Source organism: Nicotiana tabacum, chromosome 8 (assembly GCF_000715075.1).
Source record: "Nicotiana tabacum cultivar K326 chromosome 8, ASM71507v2, whole genome shotgun sequence".
NCBI classification, from domain to species: domain Eukaryota; kingdom Viridiplantae; phylum Streptophyta; class Magnoliopsida; order Solanales; family Solanaceae; genus Nicotiana; species Nicotiana tabacum.
This window is the reverse complement of record NC_134087.1, coordinates 141,637,138-141,654,236: the sequence shown is the minus strand read 5'-3', so window position 1 is coordinate 141,654,236 and position 17,099 is coordinate 141,637,138. Positions and strand designations below refer to the sequence as shown.

The 17,099-nt window shown below is 36.9% G+C and overlaps 1 protein-coding gene across 1 annotated transcript; it reads right to left on the bottom strand.

Annotated features, from left to right (window-relative positions):
- Nucleotides 1–6,419: 6,419 nt before the first annotated feature.
- On the bottom strand, nucleotides 6,420–15,214 carry LOC107774646 (T-complex protein 1 subunit gamma). Its single transcript, XM_016594255.2, has 13 exons — nucleotides 14,995–15,214; nucleotides 14,686–14,747; nucleotides 14,391–14,463; nucleotides 14,184–14,251; nucleotides 13,931–14,000; nucleotides 10,183–10,251; nucleotides 10,037–10,108; nucleotides 9,211–9,284; nucleotides 7,796–8,458; nucleotides 7,591–7,716; nucleotides 7,345–7,449; nucleotides 7,188–7,262; nucleotides 6,420–6,938 (listed from the first exon to the last, which is right to left on the bottom strand). Exons 1-13 carry the CDS (start codon nucleotides 15,017–15,019, stop codon nucleotides 6,747–6,749), a joined length of 1,674 nt encoding a protein of 557 aa, XP_016449741.1. The 5' UTR covers nucleotides 15,020–15,214; the 3' UTR covers nucleotides 6,420–6,746.
- Between the last annotated feature and the right edge of the window lie 1,885 nt (nucleotides 15,215–17,099).

Sequence of the window (17,099 nt, the reverse complement as noted above, 5' to 3'; positions counted from 1 at the left end):
TATAATTAGAGCTACATGATTGTATGAAGGATTTAGTTGAATTACAGTGCGAAATTATGGCACCTACAGAGTAAGGGTGTTGTGGATTATTGGATGTTAAGTTTTGTAGCTTCGAGCCAAGTGGGGGAGTCTGTTGTCGATGATCAGATTGCATGGTCATGTGTTATGTTAGTTTTGGTCTAAGGCATACTTGTGGATCAGTTATGACTTGAAGAGGTTGATTTCGAGGATAACTCGATTAAGGAAATTTTTGGATGCATGATGTATTACACTTTATGAATATATGGAAATCGTGGAGTGATTTAAGCGTGTTATTTTTAGTGGACATTGTGTGCAAGAAGAAGGGATTCACTTGATTGCTTAAAGGTGGGTGGAGCACAAGTCGTTTGGCTCCTATTGGCGGTGCATTTGAGAAGAGAGCAGAGTGGAGGACTCTTGAGAAGGTTTTAAAGAGTTCAAGATTCATATGTTATATTTGAGGATTTTCCCAAAATTGTATATGGCTAAGATCTGAGATTTGCATTGGCTGGTATCGAGACTTGCGGTATTTATATAACATTAGTGATTTATACATTTCATTATCAGAGAGGTTAAAGAACACAGTTTCAGATTCAACGAAGGTCTCTTCAGAGTGGGTATCTCGATTGCAATATTATTGGGTGTTTAAGAGGGATACAATGACTTATGGGCCTTAGAACGATGTGGTATGATAGGATCTCTTAGGACGAGCTTGGGGTTAAGGACCGTAGTGGACTGACAAGGAGAGGTGTTAGCTTGAAGGTAAGTCGAGGGGAACTCAAAGAAATAGGACATCTTGTTAGTGGGTTAGATCAGCATAGTAATAGAAGCAGTCGGTTCCTTTGGTGTGGTAAGACTCTACAAGTATTTTGTGGTAATACTCTTGGGCTTGGCGACCTGCGTGACTTGGTTGAGTTAGAGGGATTCAATTCTTATGGATTGGTTATGTGCAAATAGATTTTGAAGAGTTCTCGATGGTTTCAGCCATGGTTTGGGGCAGATATTTTTCTACAAGCATGAGAAAGTTTTGTTGATTGTGGTGATTTTCTCCTAGATAGGGTCAAGTGGAAGATTTCTGGTTGACGGAACATGTATCCTTCTTGTGATTCAGAGTTAGTAATGGGGTTCTCGTGTTTTCATATGATGGCATGATAGATGCGGTGCGACCTGTGGGATTGAGGTTTGCATATACGAGGTTACGATTCTGTTAGGTCATGAGTTCTAGACAGAATGGACGACTTCAGATATTCAGAAGAATACTGGCACTATCTGGTATCACCTAAGAAGGGTGCGTATTTTAGAAGGCACACTATGTTTTGACTTGCGGATGTTTGACTGGTACCATGATAATCGTCTGGTTGGTCAACTACTTATGTTTAGATTTTGCTATGTGGCATGGAAGAATTAAGGAAGTATTTCTCGTGAAATGATTGTGCATGAGGGATGTGTTAGTCACTTGTGCGATGGAGTTAGGATTAGACATAGAGATTCATGTATTCTAGGGATTTGAAGACTATGAGGATTCTCAGAGGCAGATTGTTCCTTAGTTGTGGACTATGAAGGTATGTTGAGAGGTTGTCGGCTGAGTAAATGTGTTATAGATAGATTATTGTGGATTTTTTTGGAGGTTATCTACCTATTTCAGGAGGATCGAAATTGATTTGGAAGCCATTAGTAGGCCTAATAAGAATGCGTATTCTACATCGGGTCAGATTTGTTTACTCAGCACAACTATTATTTAGGGGTATGTCATTGGTTAGAGTTGATCTTATTTGTGTTCTGATATGTTCCATGTGTTACTCTCCTATGCTACAATGAGTTGTGAGACTGTTGACTATTTACACACATGATGTAGTTCTATTTGGGCCTTGTGGCATAATTCGAGCGAGATGGTCTTAGGGCGTTGAATGATTGATTGCGCCTTGGTTATGGTTTTTCTACTTGTGGTATATTGTGCTATACGTTTCTCCATTGTTATGGCCATGCACTTCGCGTGTTTTTTGTCGACGTGCATAAGGTTGTTGATTGTGAGCATCATGGCTCGAGGTATTCCATATGGACTAGTGCTTGGATTAGGTTGCGCATCGTAGCAGAGTTATGTTAGGATATGATTCTTTGTGCTTATTTTGTGTGTTTTATTTCTCCCTTGAGGGATGGACTCATAGAATTGCGCCTTGTGGCGGTATCTGTTGAGCTGCAGGATGGTTCTCTCATTTAATTCTCTTTCCATCATTGGGATGTTCGAGTTGTTGTTTATTTGGTGCAAAGATTGCATAGTATGTGGCACTAGGAGATATTGGTGTGGCATGTCGGTCGAGTATCTTGTAGTGGATGATGAAATAACGTCGGTCGAGGTTATTGGATCTGGAATGAGTGCTATCGAATTTAATTAAGGTATGTTTGACAGAATAACATCACTAGTCACCTTAGAATTTAGCAATGATTCTTGTTGGGCGAGAGAGCTCCACAACTTGTTGATCTGATGAGTGGTTATGAGTTTATCATGTTATTATATCTTGGAATATGATTATGTATTGATATAACTTGTTCAGACTTATTCAGTGTATAGATGCAAGAATCGGGTCTTACAATGAATTCCCGATGTTAAAGATAAGGTTCCAATGTTTATGGACGAAGGTTGAAGAAAGATTCTTTGGTTGGATGGTGGTGACAGGCTTATGTTGATTGAGGTGACGTGGGATCACTCATGGGTAAGTGTATGGTGAGTTTATACGGAGTTTTGATAGCTTTGGAATGACTTTTGGCACGTTCGAAGACGAACGTATGTTTAAGTGGGGGAGAAAGTAACGATTCGGCCGGTCGTTTTGAATATTAGCATTTTCGTTCGGTGATTTGAGGTCTTGAATATCTTCATATGATGTATTAAGATTTGCCTATATGGTCTGTTTTGGTTTTTGAGTGGTTCAGGATTTATTTGGAATAATGAATCTCATTCTGGAAGCTTTAAGTTGAAAGGGTTGACCAAGTTTGACTTTTGTGTAATTGAACTCAGATTGGAGTTTTGATGGGCCCGTTAGGTCCGGATGGTGATTTTGGAGTTGGACGTATGCCCAAATTTGCATTTGGATGTTTCTAGAAAGTTTTAGCCCTAATTGGCGAAGGTTGGCAATTTAAAGGTTTGGAAAGTTTATTGGTTTGATCGGGAGTTGACTTTGACACTATCGGGTTTGGATTGTTGTTCCGGGAGTTAGAATAGGTTCTTTATATCATTTAGAACTTGTGTGAAAAATTTGAGGTGAGTCTTTAGACGTGGTCGGGGTAAGTTTGAAAATTGAAAATTGGAAACACCACTTTGGAAGAGTTAGAAGTGACACGCCACTCCGGAAGAGCTAGAATATTCTAACCTTGTGGCAAGACCTACGTGCCAAGGGACATGTAAACAATTTCTATAACGTGTAAGCCTATATTACTCAATTTGAAATTTAGAACAATAAATATTTACATTGTATTCAAGGGGTAGTAACTCATATCATGAAAGGAAACTTTGTGCAGAGTTCTATTAGTGTTAATGAGTCGCTCCACGATTTCTTATAGGCACATGCAACCTAGGTAATTCAGTCTTATAGTTCTTCATTATCTGTAAATGGCCTTTTTTCCCTAGGTGATCATTTTGTTTGGGCTTTTAGTTTAATATTTTTATTCAGTGGACAGTTATTCAGTAGACGTAGTTATTGGCGCAACTTAGGTGGAAGGCGGGGGAGGGGGAAGAAGACCCAGCAGTGACACACCACTCTGAAAGAGCTAGAATATTCTTACCTTATGGCAAGACCTACAGGCCAAGGGACATGTAAACAATTTCTATGGGGCGTAGGCCTATATTACTCAATTTGAATTTTAGAACAATAAATATCTACATTGCATTGCGGGACAATTACTACTACAACAACAATAACAAACCCAATGTAATCCACACAAGTGGGGTTTGGGGGAGAGTAGTGTGTACGCAAACCTTACCCCTACTTTGTGAATGCAGATATGCTGTTTCCAGTAAACCCTCCGCTTAAGGAACGCTAAACAGGAAGCAACCAACTATACAACAATAATAACAATAAAATAAAGACACTCGTATAATAACAAAGAGGAAATACAAGAGTACTACTAGTAATACTGGTAAGAATGACACAACATGAAAAACTTTTTTTTTTTATCTCCAGAACTAAAGGAAAATACTTTTGGTCCCTCGTAAAAAAAATTGGTTGGTGAATGGCATAGCTATAATTTCTTCTATAGCTCTATTGCCTTGCGAAAAGTTTCAACTTGCATATTAATGGTACTTCGAATTAGAGGATTGCTGCACCGTTTCAGAAAAATAGGAATACAAGTGGTCTCAGAAAATTGAGATTTGGAGAAAAATAGAGGGAATGTGGAAAAAAGCAATGACGTGGCAACCTCAAACTAAACGTTTGGAAAAGTTTGGAGACACTCCTGAATACACCATTTTTGATGTTTATGGGCTATAAATTGTCTTCAAAGTTAGCTAGATTTAGGGTGTATTTGGTACGATAGAAAATATTTTCAAAAATATGGAAAATAAGTGGTTTTATGACTTATTTTCCCTTGTTTGGTTGGTGAGTGAATTTTTTTTTTTGGAAAATATTTTCTAGCGTTTAGTTAGATAATAAAAAATACTTTTTTACATCATGAAAAGAAAGTACTCTTTTTGTTAAAAAGGAAAAAAAAATACTTTTTTATATCATAAAAAATATAATTATTTGTTGAAATAAAAAAAAAAGGTACTCTATCTATAACATAAAAAGAAAGTACCATTAATAATATTTCTATTTAGGGTGGAGGTTGGTGGTGGGTGGGGTGGTGGGGGTGGGTTGGTGGGTGGTGAAGGTTAAAAAAGAGTTTTGGAATATATTTTCCCTTCTCTTGATAGGGGAAATATTTTCCTTCAATTGGAGGAAAATGAGTTCATGAAGAAAAGGTTTTCCAAAATATTTAAGCCAATCAAACATGGAAAAATTAAAAAACATTTTTCGAAAAATATTTTTCTTCGTACCAAACACACCCTTAGTGAAGATTTGTATTATATGTGTCTCAAACACCGCCAGAGGTTAATATGGTGGTCAAAAAACTCCTTAAGTTACTTAAAGTCGTGTTCCGAGCGGATTGATTGTCTTAAACACCACCAGTTAATATGGTGGTCACAGAATTGATTGTAATCAACAATTAGCTATCAACCTCCAAACTTGCAACAATTTGATCTGCTAAAAAATAATGTGAAATGAGAAAGAGTCCTATGAAAGTATGCATTATCTAGCGTTTTAGAGCTTTCCATCTTAAGAAATACTACTCCGTATAATATTATTTGGGAAAAAGAAAACCAAAATTTGTGCTATTGAAAGTAACATATTAACAAAAGATACAACGTAATAAGTTTTTCTTCCATTAGTCTAACACTCCTAGGTTCGCGGTTAACTTTGATAATGAGAAAATGCACATAAAATAAACGCTATATCAAAGAACATTAGCAATTGTGAAAAACTACCCATCATTAAGCACTAGAACAACCAATTATGTGACGCTTCTCTTACCATACATATCCAAAGCTAAGTAACTTTTAGTTTTTTTTTTTTTTTTTTATTTATTTATTTAATAGTATCACCATTGTGGTGAGAGGTTAGGTATTGACCTCAACCTGTATATTAAAGAACACATAAAAGAGAACCTGAGGAGCTGCCAGAAAACTAGGCTAATCAACTCCTTATTAAAAATATGTGGAGCACAAAAGTAGAAGTTTGTGCGGATCAAATATTCCATCACCGTCAGAGTGAACCAAAAGATGTGGCTAAACGTTGAAGGAATTTTTGGTAGTCCTAATTCTGAAATTGACAAGTTGAATTTTGTCATTCTTCAAAGTAAAGAAGGTAGAAGTCTTCCTATGTAAACTCCAGTCATATAACAGGTATGTCGTACAATTAACTTCTCTGTAGCAGTATGAGAAGATGATGTGGCCTTCCGGCCTAATATGATCAACTAATTGGGCAATCTGCTAAGGTGTACCACTAATTAGGATTAGAGAGTCAGATTCAATTTCAGACCTCTTTAAGTCTATTTTTGTACACCAATTTCGGTCAAATAGGATAGCCTTAGCTTCAGCAAGGTTGTTCGTAAAGGAACCAAAGAAAGTTTACACCATAACTAGGTCTCTCTTTTGATTTCTTAAGCATCCTCCGTCACCTACTAATCCTGGATTTCATCTGAGCTTTAGGCAACCATCTAGAGGTTTAATCCATTTGACCGGAATAACCTTTAGTAAAGGCTTAAAGTAACTTGCAGGCTTTAGCATTTATCCAGAGTGCTTTACAAGTAATTTAAACGTTAAAGCAAATGCCATCAAATTAAAACGATTCTGGAGAATCATAATGAACCACTTCAGGAAAGACAACGATTAATTCATCAAACATTCAATCTCAAGAAAACTACTAGTCAGGAGTGACAATTTTGCACTAGCAATATCAAACATAATATACATCCAACAATCAAAAGAGATCTAATTCAACTACAACGTAAGCAAATGATTACTATTCGCTGACAACTGTGTACATTCAGAACAGCAGAAGTCACACCTTAAGGGCAAAACTTTTGAAAAAATCAGCATTGATTAGCATTAAAGAACATGCAAAAAGATGCACATATCAAAATGGTTTTTCAGCTGCAGTCTGGGCTCGGGAAGTAATTCCGTGCACTCACTAGATATCTCATTCAGGAATTAGCTGGTCATTGTCTGCGTCATCTTCACCCTCAACTTTTGGCTTAGATGGACCTTGGCTTGCTCCAGGGGCCTGTTTCTTCTTGATCCCACTCACAATATCATCAATTCTCAGGAGTAAGCAAGCAGCTTCAATGGCAGTTTTGAACGCCTGAGCTTTCACGGTGTAGGAATCCCATATCTGGAATTTGAATGTTTCTTGAATTAATAGAAGTGGTGAAATTTATCATTATCAGTCAAAGGCAGGTCAAAAAAGTGATAAAACAAACTAAGGATGCTGCAAAGATGACAGGAACCCATCAAAACTCGGTATAGTTTCCGTGATGACAGAAGCTTTTCCTTTTTGTTTGTTTGTTTCTTCTTTTTTTTCTTTTGGAGGAGCAGTGGTTAAAGGTGTTTGCAATGGTGTTTGAGGAATTTAATATTATACCTTCTGCTCTTTCATATCAGCAATCTCACCAGTATTCCCATCTATGCCTATCCATGCATTCTCGCCATTTGCATGCTATAGTAATACAAAATGAGTTAGATGAAATGCAAGCAGATGCTAAAGTAGCAATTCCACCTCAATAATATAAATCTTTCACCTTTCCTTGGAGCGCCGTCATTGTACGAATAACATTCACACCACAGTTCTGAGCCAACGTACGTGGAATAGCTTCAAACGCTATTGCAGCAGCTTCGTAAGGCCACTGAAATTTGAGAAATTAAGGAAAACCAATTTAGCATCCTCACTTTAGCCTTTTCAATTTCCACAAAGCGTCATTGTACATGCTATATTCATGAATTGATTTCATAATAAAAGTTGCTAAAGGTTGAAGTACATAGTTTACCTTTTCAATGCCTTCAATAGATGAACTTTTCTGCTTCAACATAGCAGATACAGTCAACTCTGTTGCACCACCACCAGGAACTAGTTTAGGATTCTTGATGATGTTCCTAGCGACAGACATTGCATCCTGTAAAAAGAAGTATATAGAACAGCTCAACATAATGCATTGTGTAAAAGCTACTCGGCCATAGAATTTTAGGAAATACCTGTAGGTTTCTTTCTACTTCATTCAGTAGATCTTTACTGGCACCCCTTAGAAGGACTGTACATGCTTTTGGATCCTTGCAATCAACAATGAAAGTGAAGAACTCATCGCCAATTTTTTTCACCTCAAAGAGACCAGCACCAGTACCAACATCAGATTCCTGCAACTCATCAGGTCTATTGACAATAACTGCCCCACAAGCTTTGGCAATTCTATTGTTGTCAGTCTTCCTTAGCCTTCTGATTGCACTGACACCAGCCTTGCTCAGATAATGGCATGCCAGGTCACTAAGTCCTTTTTCAGTAATAACAACATCTGGTTTGAACTTCAATATCTGCGCACACATGTTCTCAATGTACTCTTCTTCCATCTTCAATAAGACATTCCAATCTTCCTCTCTAAGCAACTCTGCATTGGTTTGGTTCTCGCCTTTTTTGTACTCCAAAGGAGAATCAAGAAGAATGATGCGGGGATTCACAATCTTTCTTCTCATTTTGCCAGGGGCAACTACATCTTTGTTCATCATAACTCCTTTAAGCACTGTTGAGTCTTCCAACTGCCCACCAGGTACCTTCTCCACCTTAATGTACTTCTTGATGTCCACCTCACGCAACCCTTGTCCAACTTCCACACCAACAATTGTTGTGGCATCAATTGCCAAATCCTGAGATAGATAAAAAGAATCAGCCCAGAAATCATCTGAATAAAAATATATGCTTCATTTCATCATAATCTATTTTTAAGACATCAATAAATGTGAATCCTATATTCCTCATCAAGATGCAAATAGTGACTTTAATAATCATCAAATTCACATATTAAGTAATCAAAAGCATATATGGCTGTAAAAATATAACTAGAGAAGGCCTTAACGGTTTTAGTAAGTAACAATTGTCTGCTAGATGTAAATTTAGTCAGGTAAGGTGGTTTGGAAAGCCCAACCGGAAAAAGAAGTAACAAAGAATAAGCATGCTTATTGGAGATTTCCTAACTGAATTAAGCATATTACATCGCTTCAATATAAGTGGATGCACATTATTCAAAGGTAAAACTAACATGCAACAACTTATTCTTGTATATTTTGGTGGTTATCTATAACAGAAGAAACCCAATAACACTTGATTGCAAACAGTCAAGGCTCATGAACTGATGCAAAGCTACAGCAAGTCTTGGAGGACACCGAAAGAGCCTCTTTGGCCAATATAACACAGTTTCTAGCAGAACACTTTGAAGTCTTAAATCAATGGAATCCATGATGAAAAACAAGTTCTGTTGAAACATCCTCAGTTCTAAACAAGATAGTTTACAGAATACTCAACAACAGATTCCGCACTTGATATAGATTTTTTAATTATTTCTTTTCAGTTTATTTTTTGGCAAAAAAGCGTAGGTAAATGCAATTAATCTACTACTTACTGCAATCAAATCCCCAAATTGACTAGTAAATTTTGTGCCAATGCAGCTTTTCACCAGCCCCAACATTGTTGCACCTATCACAATTTGAACATAATGTGAGTAATAATGCATATCATAGAGCATATTCAAAGATATTATGAATGAGCTTCGATAACACCATACAGACCCTTGCCAAGAATTTTAACTCGTGCTTCCCTTTTCTTTCAGATACATGAGCAAAAATACTATACACGTGGACAAAGAGAATAACCTGATGCATAAAATGATTGTGAAGTTTCCAAAAGTTTACTCATACCCGATTAAACAGAACTATTTCACAAAAAAATGATTTTCATTGACAATGGCAAGTAGATCAGATGATAATGCCCCTTATTAACAGCAAAACTTCTAACTTCTCAGGCCATTGTAACTATGCACTTCTGCCCACATATTATCAATAGAATTTCAAAGGAAACAACCGATTAAGATTCCATTTCTATGACAAAGTTCTAGCACCCAAAGACACATCATATCCTCCTTGGTATTGATAACACAGTCAAATTCAACCAAAACTCATACTTAACAGTTATACCCCTATTTACCTATAAGCCAAAAGCAACACTCTGCAAACAAATAACCAAAAATGCTGAAAGTTTCAGATTATTAAAGAAGCCATTAAACATCACTCGGGCATTCATATAACCTCCTACCTCCCGCCTCCCAAAAGAAAAACCTTACATGACTCTAAATATGACATACTAAAAATCAGATTTTAAAAAAAGACTAAAAAGCAGATGTACTCCCTATAAAGCTGACAAAGAACCCATAAAAGGGTTCAGAAACTTACGATCCTTGACATCAATGGTCATTGCAATCTTGTCAAGCACAGCAATTGCATCCTCCAGCGCTTTACCATAAGCTGCTAACAGGAGTGCTAATTAAAATCACGAATCATGGGACATGAGACAAAAGCAATTAGAAGACATACTCTACCTCGACATATCACAGTAGGATGATACTTCTTGTCAATAAAAGCTTCCGCAACATGGAGCATCTCGCCAGCTTCAAACATATTGGAAAAATATAAAAAATGTTAAAAATCAGAAAAAGTGAAAGCACTTATTTGGTTAGAACTGTAATCCATTATTTTATCAACATCATGCAGGCCCTGAAACCTAGTAATTATGTACAATTTTCAGCTAATATGAGAAATCTAAGGTAAAATTCAAGAATAACTCCATACAACATATACCCCCAGCAAAGTGAAGTTCATGCTAAATATAGTAATTCAATATTTGGGTAAAAAGAAAAGCGATACATATGAAGCTAATTAATTCAGCTAATTGGATTTCATTGTTTAAAAACCTTGCACTCTATTAACCTATTAGGTTTAAGAGAGATTGGGAGAGAAAACCAACTTATCAATTTCTTTATCTCTCTTGTTAGATTGTTTTGTATAACTCGAACAAACTAAATGATATTAACTCCCCCCTTCTGGTCCAACATTGGAGGGGTTAGAATATTTGATGAGGGGTTCCCACCCTTTCACTTCAAGTTTTTTCAATTTTGCCTAATAAAACCAACAAAAAGACTATGAGCGCGTCAAGTATCAACTTCAGGACAAGGTAACAAGTGAAGTGATGGTTGATTCGTTGATTGATTTCCATACACGTTGACCTCATCGCTTGAGATTCTATAATGTCTTAATCTTTTATTCTGTATTATCCTCCTTTGCTTTGTGTTTCTAATTGCAGTGTGAACAATAAGTCGGAGGTTTGGAGACGGATCTGAGTCTAAAGGTTTCAAGTTAACCAGAATGAAGACAGAATATTTGGAATGCAAGTTCAGCGATGTGACAGTGGAAGAAGACATGGACATGAGGCTTGATTCACAAGTCATCCCCAATAGAGGAAGTTTCAAGTATCTCAGGTCAGTTATCCAAGGGAATGGGGAGATTGATGAGGATGTCACACACCATATAAGGATGGGGTGGATGAAATGGAGGTTAGCAACCTGTGTCTTGTGCGACAAAAATGTGCCACTAAAACTTAGAGGTAAGTTCTACAGAATACTAGTTAGACTGATTATGTTGCATGGGGCAAAGTGCTAACCAGTCAAGAACTCCCATATGTAGAAGATGAAAGTAGCATAAATGAGGATGTTGAGATGGATGTGCGAGCATATTAGGTTGGATAAAATCAAGAATGAAGAAATTCGGGTGAAGGAGGTGGTGACCCCCCGATGCAAGATCACTAAGGTCAAGAATCCAAGAAATTCAAGAAGTCCAAGAATCCATTCAAGATTAGAATTTCTTATTTCTTGTTTCCTAGTAATTTGATTCTTGTTTTAGTAGGATTATATTTATAGTTCTAGTCAAACTAGAATTGCTAGTTGGTAGTCCATTCTTACTAGAATTCTTTTTCCTATTTTACTTAGGATATGTTTTTTTAGCCTTATTCTTATTCTAGTTTAATTAGGATTAGTTTTCCTTAACCTTATCAATTTTGCTTATTCTAACGCCTATTTAAAGGGCTCAATATGCTGAAAATAAACATAGGTGATTAGTTTTTCTAAGCTCTTGCTTCAAAGACGTGATTTATTTTTTGTTTCATTGTTTTTCCTTTATTCAACACTTCTTGCAGGACTGAAGAACGTGTTAGTGAGGTTTCTTTACATCTTACATTCTATTAACGTGAGTTTGAAGAACGCTTTCGCTAGCTTTGTGAAAAACTTTAGCGGGGTGCTTTTGTTTTTCTCTCTTCTTTGTGCTTGAGAGGTGCAAGATCAAGAAGGTCAAGAATCCAAGAGATTCAAGAAGTCCAAGAATCCATTCAAGATTAGAATTTCTTTTCCATAAAGATAAGTATTTCTTATTTCTTGTTTCCTAGTAATTTAATTCTTGTTTTAGTAGGATTATATTTATAGTTTTGGTCAAAATAGGATTGTTAGTTGGTAGTCCATTCCTACTAGAATTCTTTTTCCTATTTTAGTTAGGATAGATTTTCTTAGTCTTATTCTTATTCTAGTTTAATTAGGATTAGTTTTCCTTAACCTTATCAATTTTAATTATTGTAAGGCCTATTTAAAGGGCTCAATATGCTGAAAATAAACATGGGAGATTAGCTTTTTCTAAGCTCTTGCTTCAAAAACGTGATTTACTTTTTGTTTTATTGTTCTTCCTTTAATCAACTCTTTTTGCAATCTTGCGGGATTGAAGAACGTGTGAGTGGGGTTTCTTTTCATCTTACATTCTTCTAATATGAGTTTGAAAAACACTTCCGCTAGTTTTGTGAAAAACTTTAGCGGGGTGCTTTTGTTTTTCTCTCTTCTTTGTGCTTGAGAGGTGCAAAACCTTGAAAGTACATCACCCCATGTAGGACAAGATGCAGGAAGCGGGGTTAGATGGTTCGAGCATGTGAAAAGAAGATGCTTAAATGTCCTAGTTAGGAGGTGTGAGCGGTTGGCTTGGGTGGATATGAGGAAAGGTAGAGAGCAACCTAAGAAGTACTGGAGAGAAGTGATCAGACAGGATATGGCACGACTTCAGCTTACCAAGGACATGGCCCTTGATAGGATGATGTGGAGGTCGAAAATTAGGGTAAAAGGTTAGTAGGTAGTCGAGCAATTTTCTGTTCCATACCAAATTTTTAGGGCTAGTCTCATAATGTCTTGTTCAGTTGTTCTTAGATTACTATTATTTTTTTCTCAATCTATTTATCTGATTCTTAGATTGCTGGTATTATCCTCCGGGCCTTTGTTGTTGTTGCTTGTTTCTACTGTTCTCTTATCTTCCTGAGCCTCGAAAATAGCTTCACTACCTCCCAAGGGTAAGGGTAAGGGTAAGGGTAAGGTATGCGTACACACTACCCTTCCCAGACCCACTAATAGGACTCCACTGGTTTGTTGTTGTTGCTTTGTGCTTCTAATGTTCCCAGGTTATCTTCCTGAGCCTCGAAAATAGCTTCACTACCTCCCAAGGGTAAGGGTAAGGTATGCGTACACACTACCCTTCCCAGACCCACTAATGGGACTCCACTGGGTTTGTTGTTGTTGCTTTGTGTTTCTAATGTTCCCAGGTTCTCACTTGACGGATTTGCTTTTCTTTCTCCAATATTTCCTTCTTCCCAAATTCCTTGTCCATCAAAGCCTTCCAACATCATCTCACCATCTACTCACTAGGCAAAGGACACATCACAAGGCATCATTTCCAACACCCATTATCACAACCATGTTCTAAATATTTCAAAGAAATTGCAGATATTTAGATTCAGAAGGGATTTAAAAACAAACTTTTCTTCAAGGTTACTTTTTGGCGCACACAGGCATGCATTCGAGTTATGGTGCATTCATTTTTTATTTCTCTTAGTAAATTTCATTTTAGTTCCAAATACTAGAATTTAACAAGAAAAAATCAATGGGATAAGTTTAAAATGGAACAAAGAAAGAAGCCAAAACCAGACAAAACCAGACACGCACATACACTTATAATTGTGTTTGTGTATATGTGTGTATGTGAGTGTACATATGTATATATTTATATGTATATGTAAGGAGCAAATCCACTTGCATCGTATATCCAACACAATTGGACTCCCCAGATATAATCACTTAGAAGAATGATGTAAGTCAATACTAAGAATGCAGGTAATTCATGTGGAGACATGATAAGCAAACAAACTGCATGTCAGTAATTTAGTGATAAAACACACAATTGAAAGGACAAAAACTAAATCAAACATACCTAGGACGATGACTGATGTAGTTCCATCTCCTACTTCTTCATCTTGGGTACGGCTTAGTTCAATCATGGACTGCAGCATCCCAGAGACATACATGTCATGAAAGGGGGAAAAGGAAAGATAGTATCCAACTGAGTGATCGACGAAATTCAAAAAGCAATTGGCAAATGGTATACTGTTATGCAAAACAAACATCCCTGAGCCAAAAAAGGGAACGTAGAAGAACACACACAGAGAGAGAGAGAGGGGCTATACCTTTGCAGCAGGGTGTGCAAGATCTAACTCACGAAGAATTGCATTTCCATCATTGGTTACTACAATTCCTGTACAAGAAGGGGAAAAAGAGTAAACTCAACATCAAGTACTATGTGGAGAAACAGCATGAGCAAGTATATGCATAGGAAAAGATTCTGGTGCAATACTCTTCTCATGAAAAAATTAACATATCAAAGACCAATATACCTCCAGCAGCATCAAGCAGCATTTTCAACATGGATCGTGGACCCAAAGTGGTACGAATAATATCGGCAACTGCCTGGCAGACAAAAGTGAAAGACAAAGAGAATCAACCTGGATGAGCAATACAAACAAGATAATTGCATATGTCACACAAGTAGACACACATCAATATGACTCATTAAGTACAGCTTCACCCTCTCCAAATGGGCAACTTAATACCAATCATTTCATAAACTAACAACGCTTTGGCTTTTCATTCAACGTAAATATAGACCACAGAAACACGCATTAATCTTACCTTGGCAGCTTGAATGTTGGCACGCTGTACCTTGCCACCTTGTTCACGCTTCATAGAATCCTCTGCTTAAAACAAACCATCATAAGAACCATTATAACGAAATAGGATCTTCCAAAAAAGTAAACATTAACAAAAACAAAAATCCAAAACGACAAAGACGGCGATCTTTAACAGAAACCCATTACAACATCATATTTAAGCAAAACCCAGAAAAACCAAACAGTCGTTTTTAGCCAAAAAAGGAAAAAGATCGATCTTGTACAACAAAGCCCAAGCCATTAAAATAGAAACAGAGAAAAGGGGACTTACGGAGAACGAGAACTGGGGCATGCATTTTGTCGATTTGATAGTGGCGAACAATGGAGAAGGTAAAAAAAGGGAGCAGCAAAGGGAGCGCCAAGAAGAGGAGGGTTTTTAAAAAAGCGAAGGGAAGAGTTTCGATTCAGAGTTAAAAGACTACTATGCTTTCTGCGGTTCTTTTGTCGGTAAGTAGTGTTTCCAACGGGTGCGGGAAACCCTGGAAGGGTTTGGGCTCGGAAGTATTAACTTTTGGGTAGAAATGGCGTGGGCAGCCACTTTTTAACATGTTATTTAATTTTTATCCAGTATTTTTAATACTGAGCAAAAATAGATACTACTCTATTAAAATTAATATAAAAATACATTTTATTTTTTCTTCATGAGTGTTGTGTAAATGTTAAGGGCACCAATATTAAGGAAATAGTGTCCTTAACATTTACACTACACACATGAAGTTAAGGACGCCATGTCTTTAACATTTACACTGCATATATGAAGTTAAGGACATGATGTCCTAAAGTTTAACAACGGAAGGTGCAAATACATGACACTTTATCTTTAATATTTACACATCATTCATAAAGTTAAGGACAACATGTCCTTAATATTTACACAACACCCATGTATAGCATAGGGGTATTTTCGTCCGGATGGATAAAAATTTATTAAGCACTAGCTAAAGAGTAAATACATTTTAAACAGTGGCTAAAGAGTAAAGACATCTCTAATTAGTGGCTAACTGTGCACTTCCCTCAACTTTTGGTCATGCCTCCAAAATGAAAAAGTAAGGTTGTTAAGTGGGTCGAGTAAGCCTGGGTTTCGTCCCGTCCCACTCTGGGTTCGATACCCATCTGATTTGATCCTACGGTGCCTATAGGGGAATGGGAGGGGGAGTAAGTGGGTTGGAGAAGGGGATGGGATCAGGTGTTGGTCTCATTTGGAATGACCTAGCCGGTCTGCTAAAATCTTGGTCCGGGCCAATCGTGTCCCACATCAGGCCCGTTTAAAAAGAAAATTTGACTTTTGCAATTTAGTTGTTGGGCGACGGCCTTAAACGGCCATAATTGGCTTCTAACCCACCAAAATACTCCATATCCTCATAATTTATTCTTAATCTCCAAGTTTATAAAATTATACTTTAGCCTAAAAACTATAAATACATCCTGTCACAACTCAATTTCTCGTATAAGTCGTGATGGCACCCAACGTCGCCGTTAGGTTAGCCAACGGTAAATTATTCATGTGATTGTTCCTTTTAACAATTTAGAAATAGCTGATTTTTACTTATTAGATAAGTAAGAGGTGAGAAATTTAATAAAATAAAGTGTAAACAATTATAAGAACAAATGTGACGAAATAAATACTCAAAAGCCATCAAATGTCAACTAGCACATTTTTCAAGACCTGATGTCACAAGTGTACGAGCTAACAGTAGAATATACAAAACTCTAAACTATTGTCTCAAATAGAGTAGACAGAAAGTAAATACAAAAGAGAGACCACAAGTGCTGTAGAATGGATTCGGAAAGCAGCTCATCACTAAGTCTCTGGGTACCAGGGCTGCGCGCTGAAACGACTACCAGATGCACCTGCCTCAGATCCTGCACGATTAGTGCAAAGGTGTAGCGTGAGTACATAAATAACATGTACCCGATAAGTATTCAGTCTAATCTCAAAGAAGTAGTGACTAGGGGTCGACATCGACACTTACTATGGGCCAACAAGAAAAATTTAAAAATTCTAAATAAGCATGAATTATGTAACCAATAATAATAACTCAATAACAAACAGTGAATAAATAACTCTTTAACTAATAGTAAATTCCAAGCCATTTTTTTCAACTAAATAATTATAACCTTTCGAGCCATAACATAATATCAAATATACTTAGGCTCCAAGTATTGTCATGCACGATTTATGTTAAGGTTACAAATCATAGATGCATCTATTAACCTGCCGAGGCGAACATCCCGCTCCCATGAGAATAGAGAAGTTTACCTCGCTCGCGGAAGTACTTGCGACGCGAGAGGACATGGATTTCTCAGATTTATTAAATATTCTTCAATTCTTTCCCAAAAATAAGAAATCTAACTTCGATATTTCAACTTTAAAAT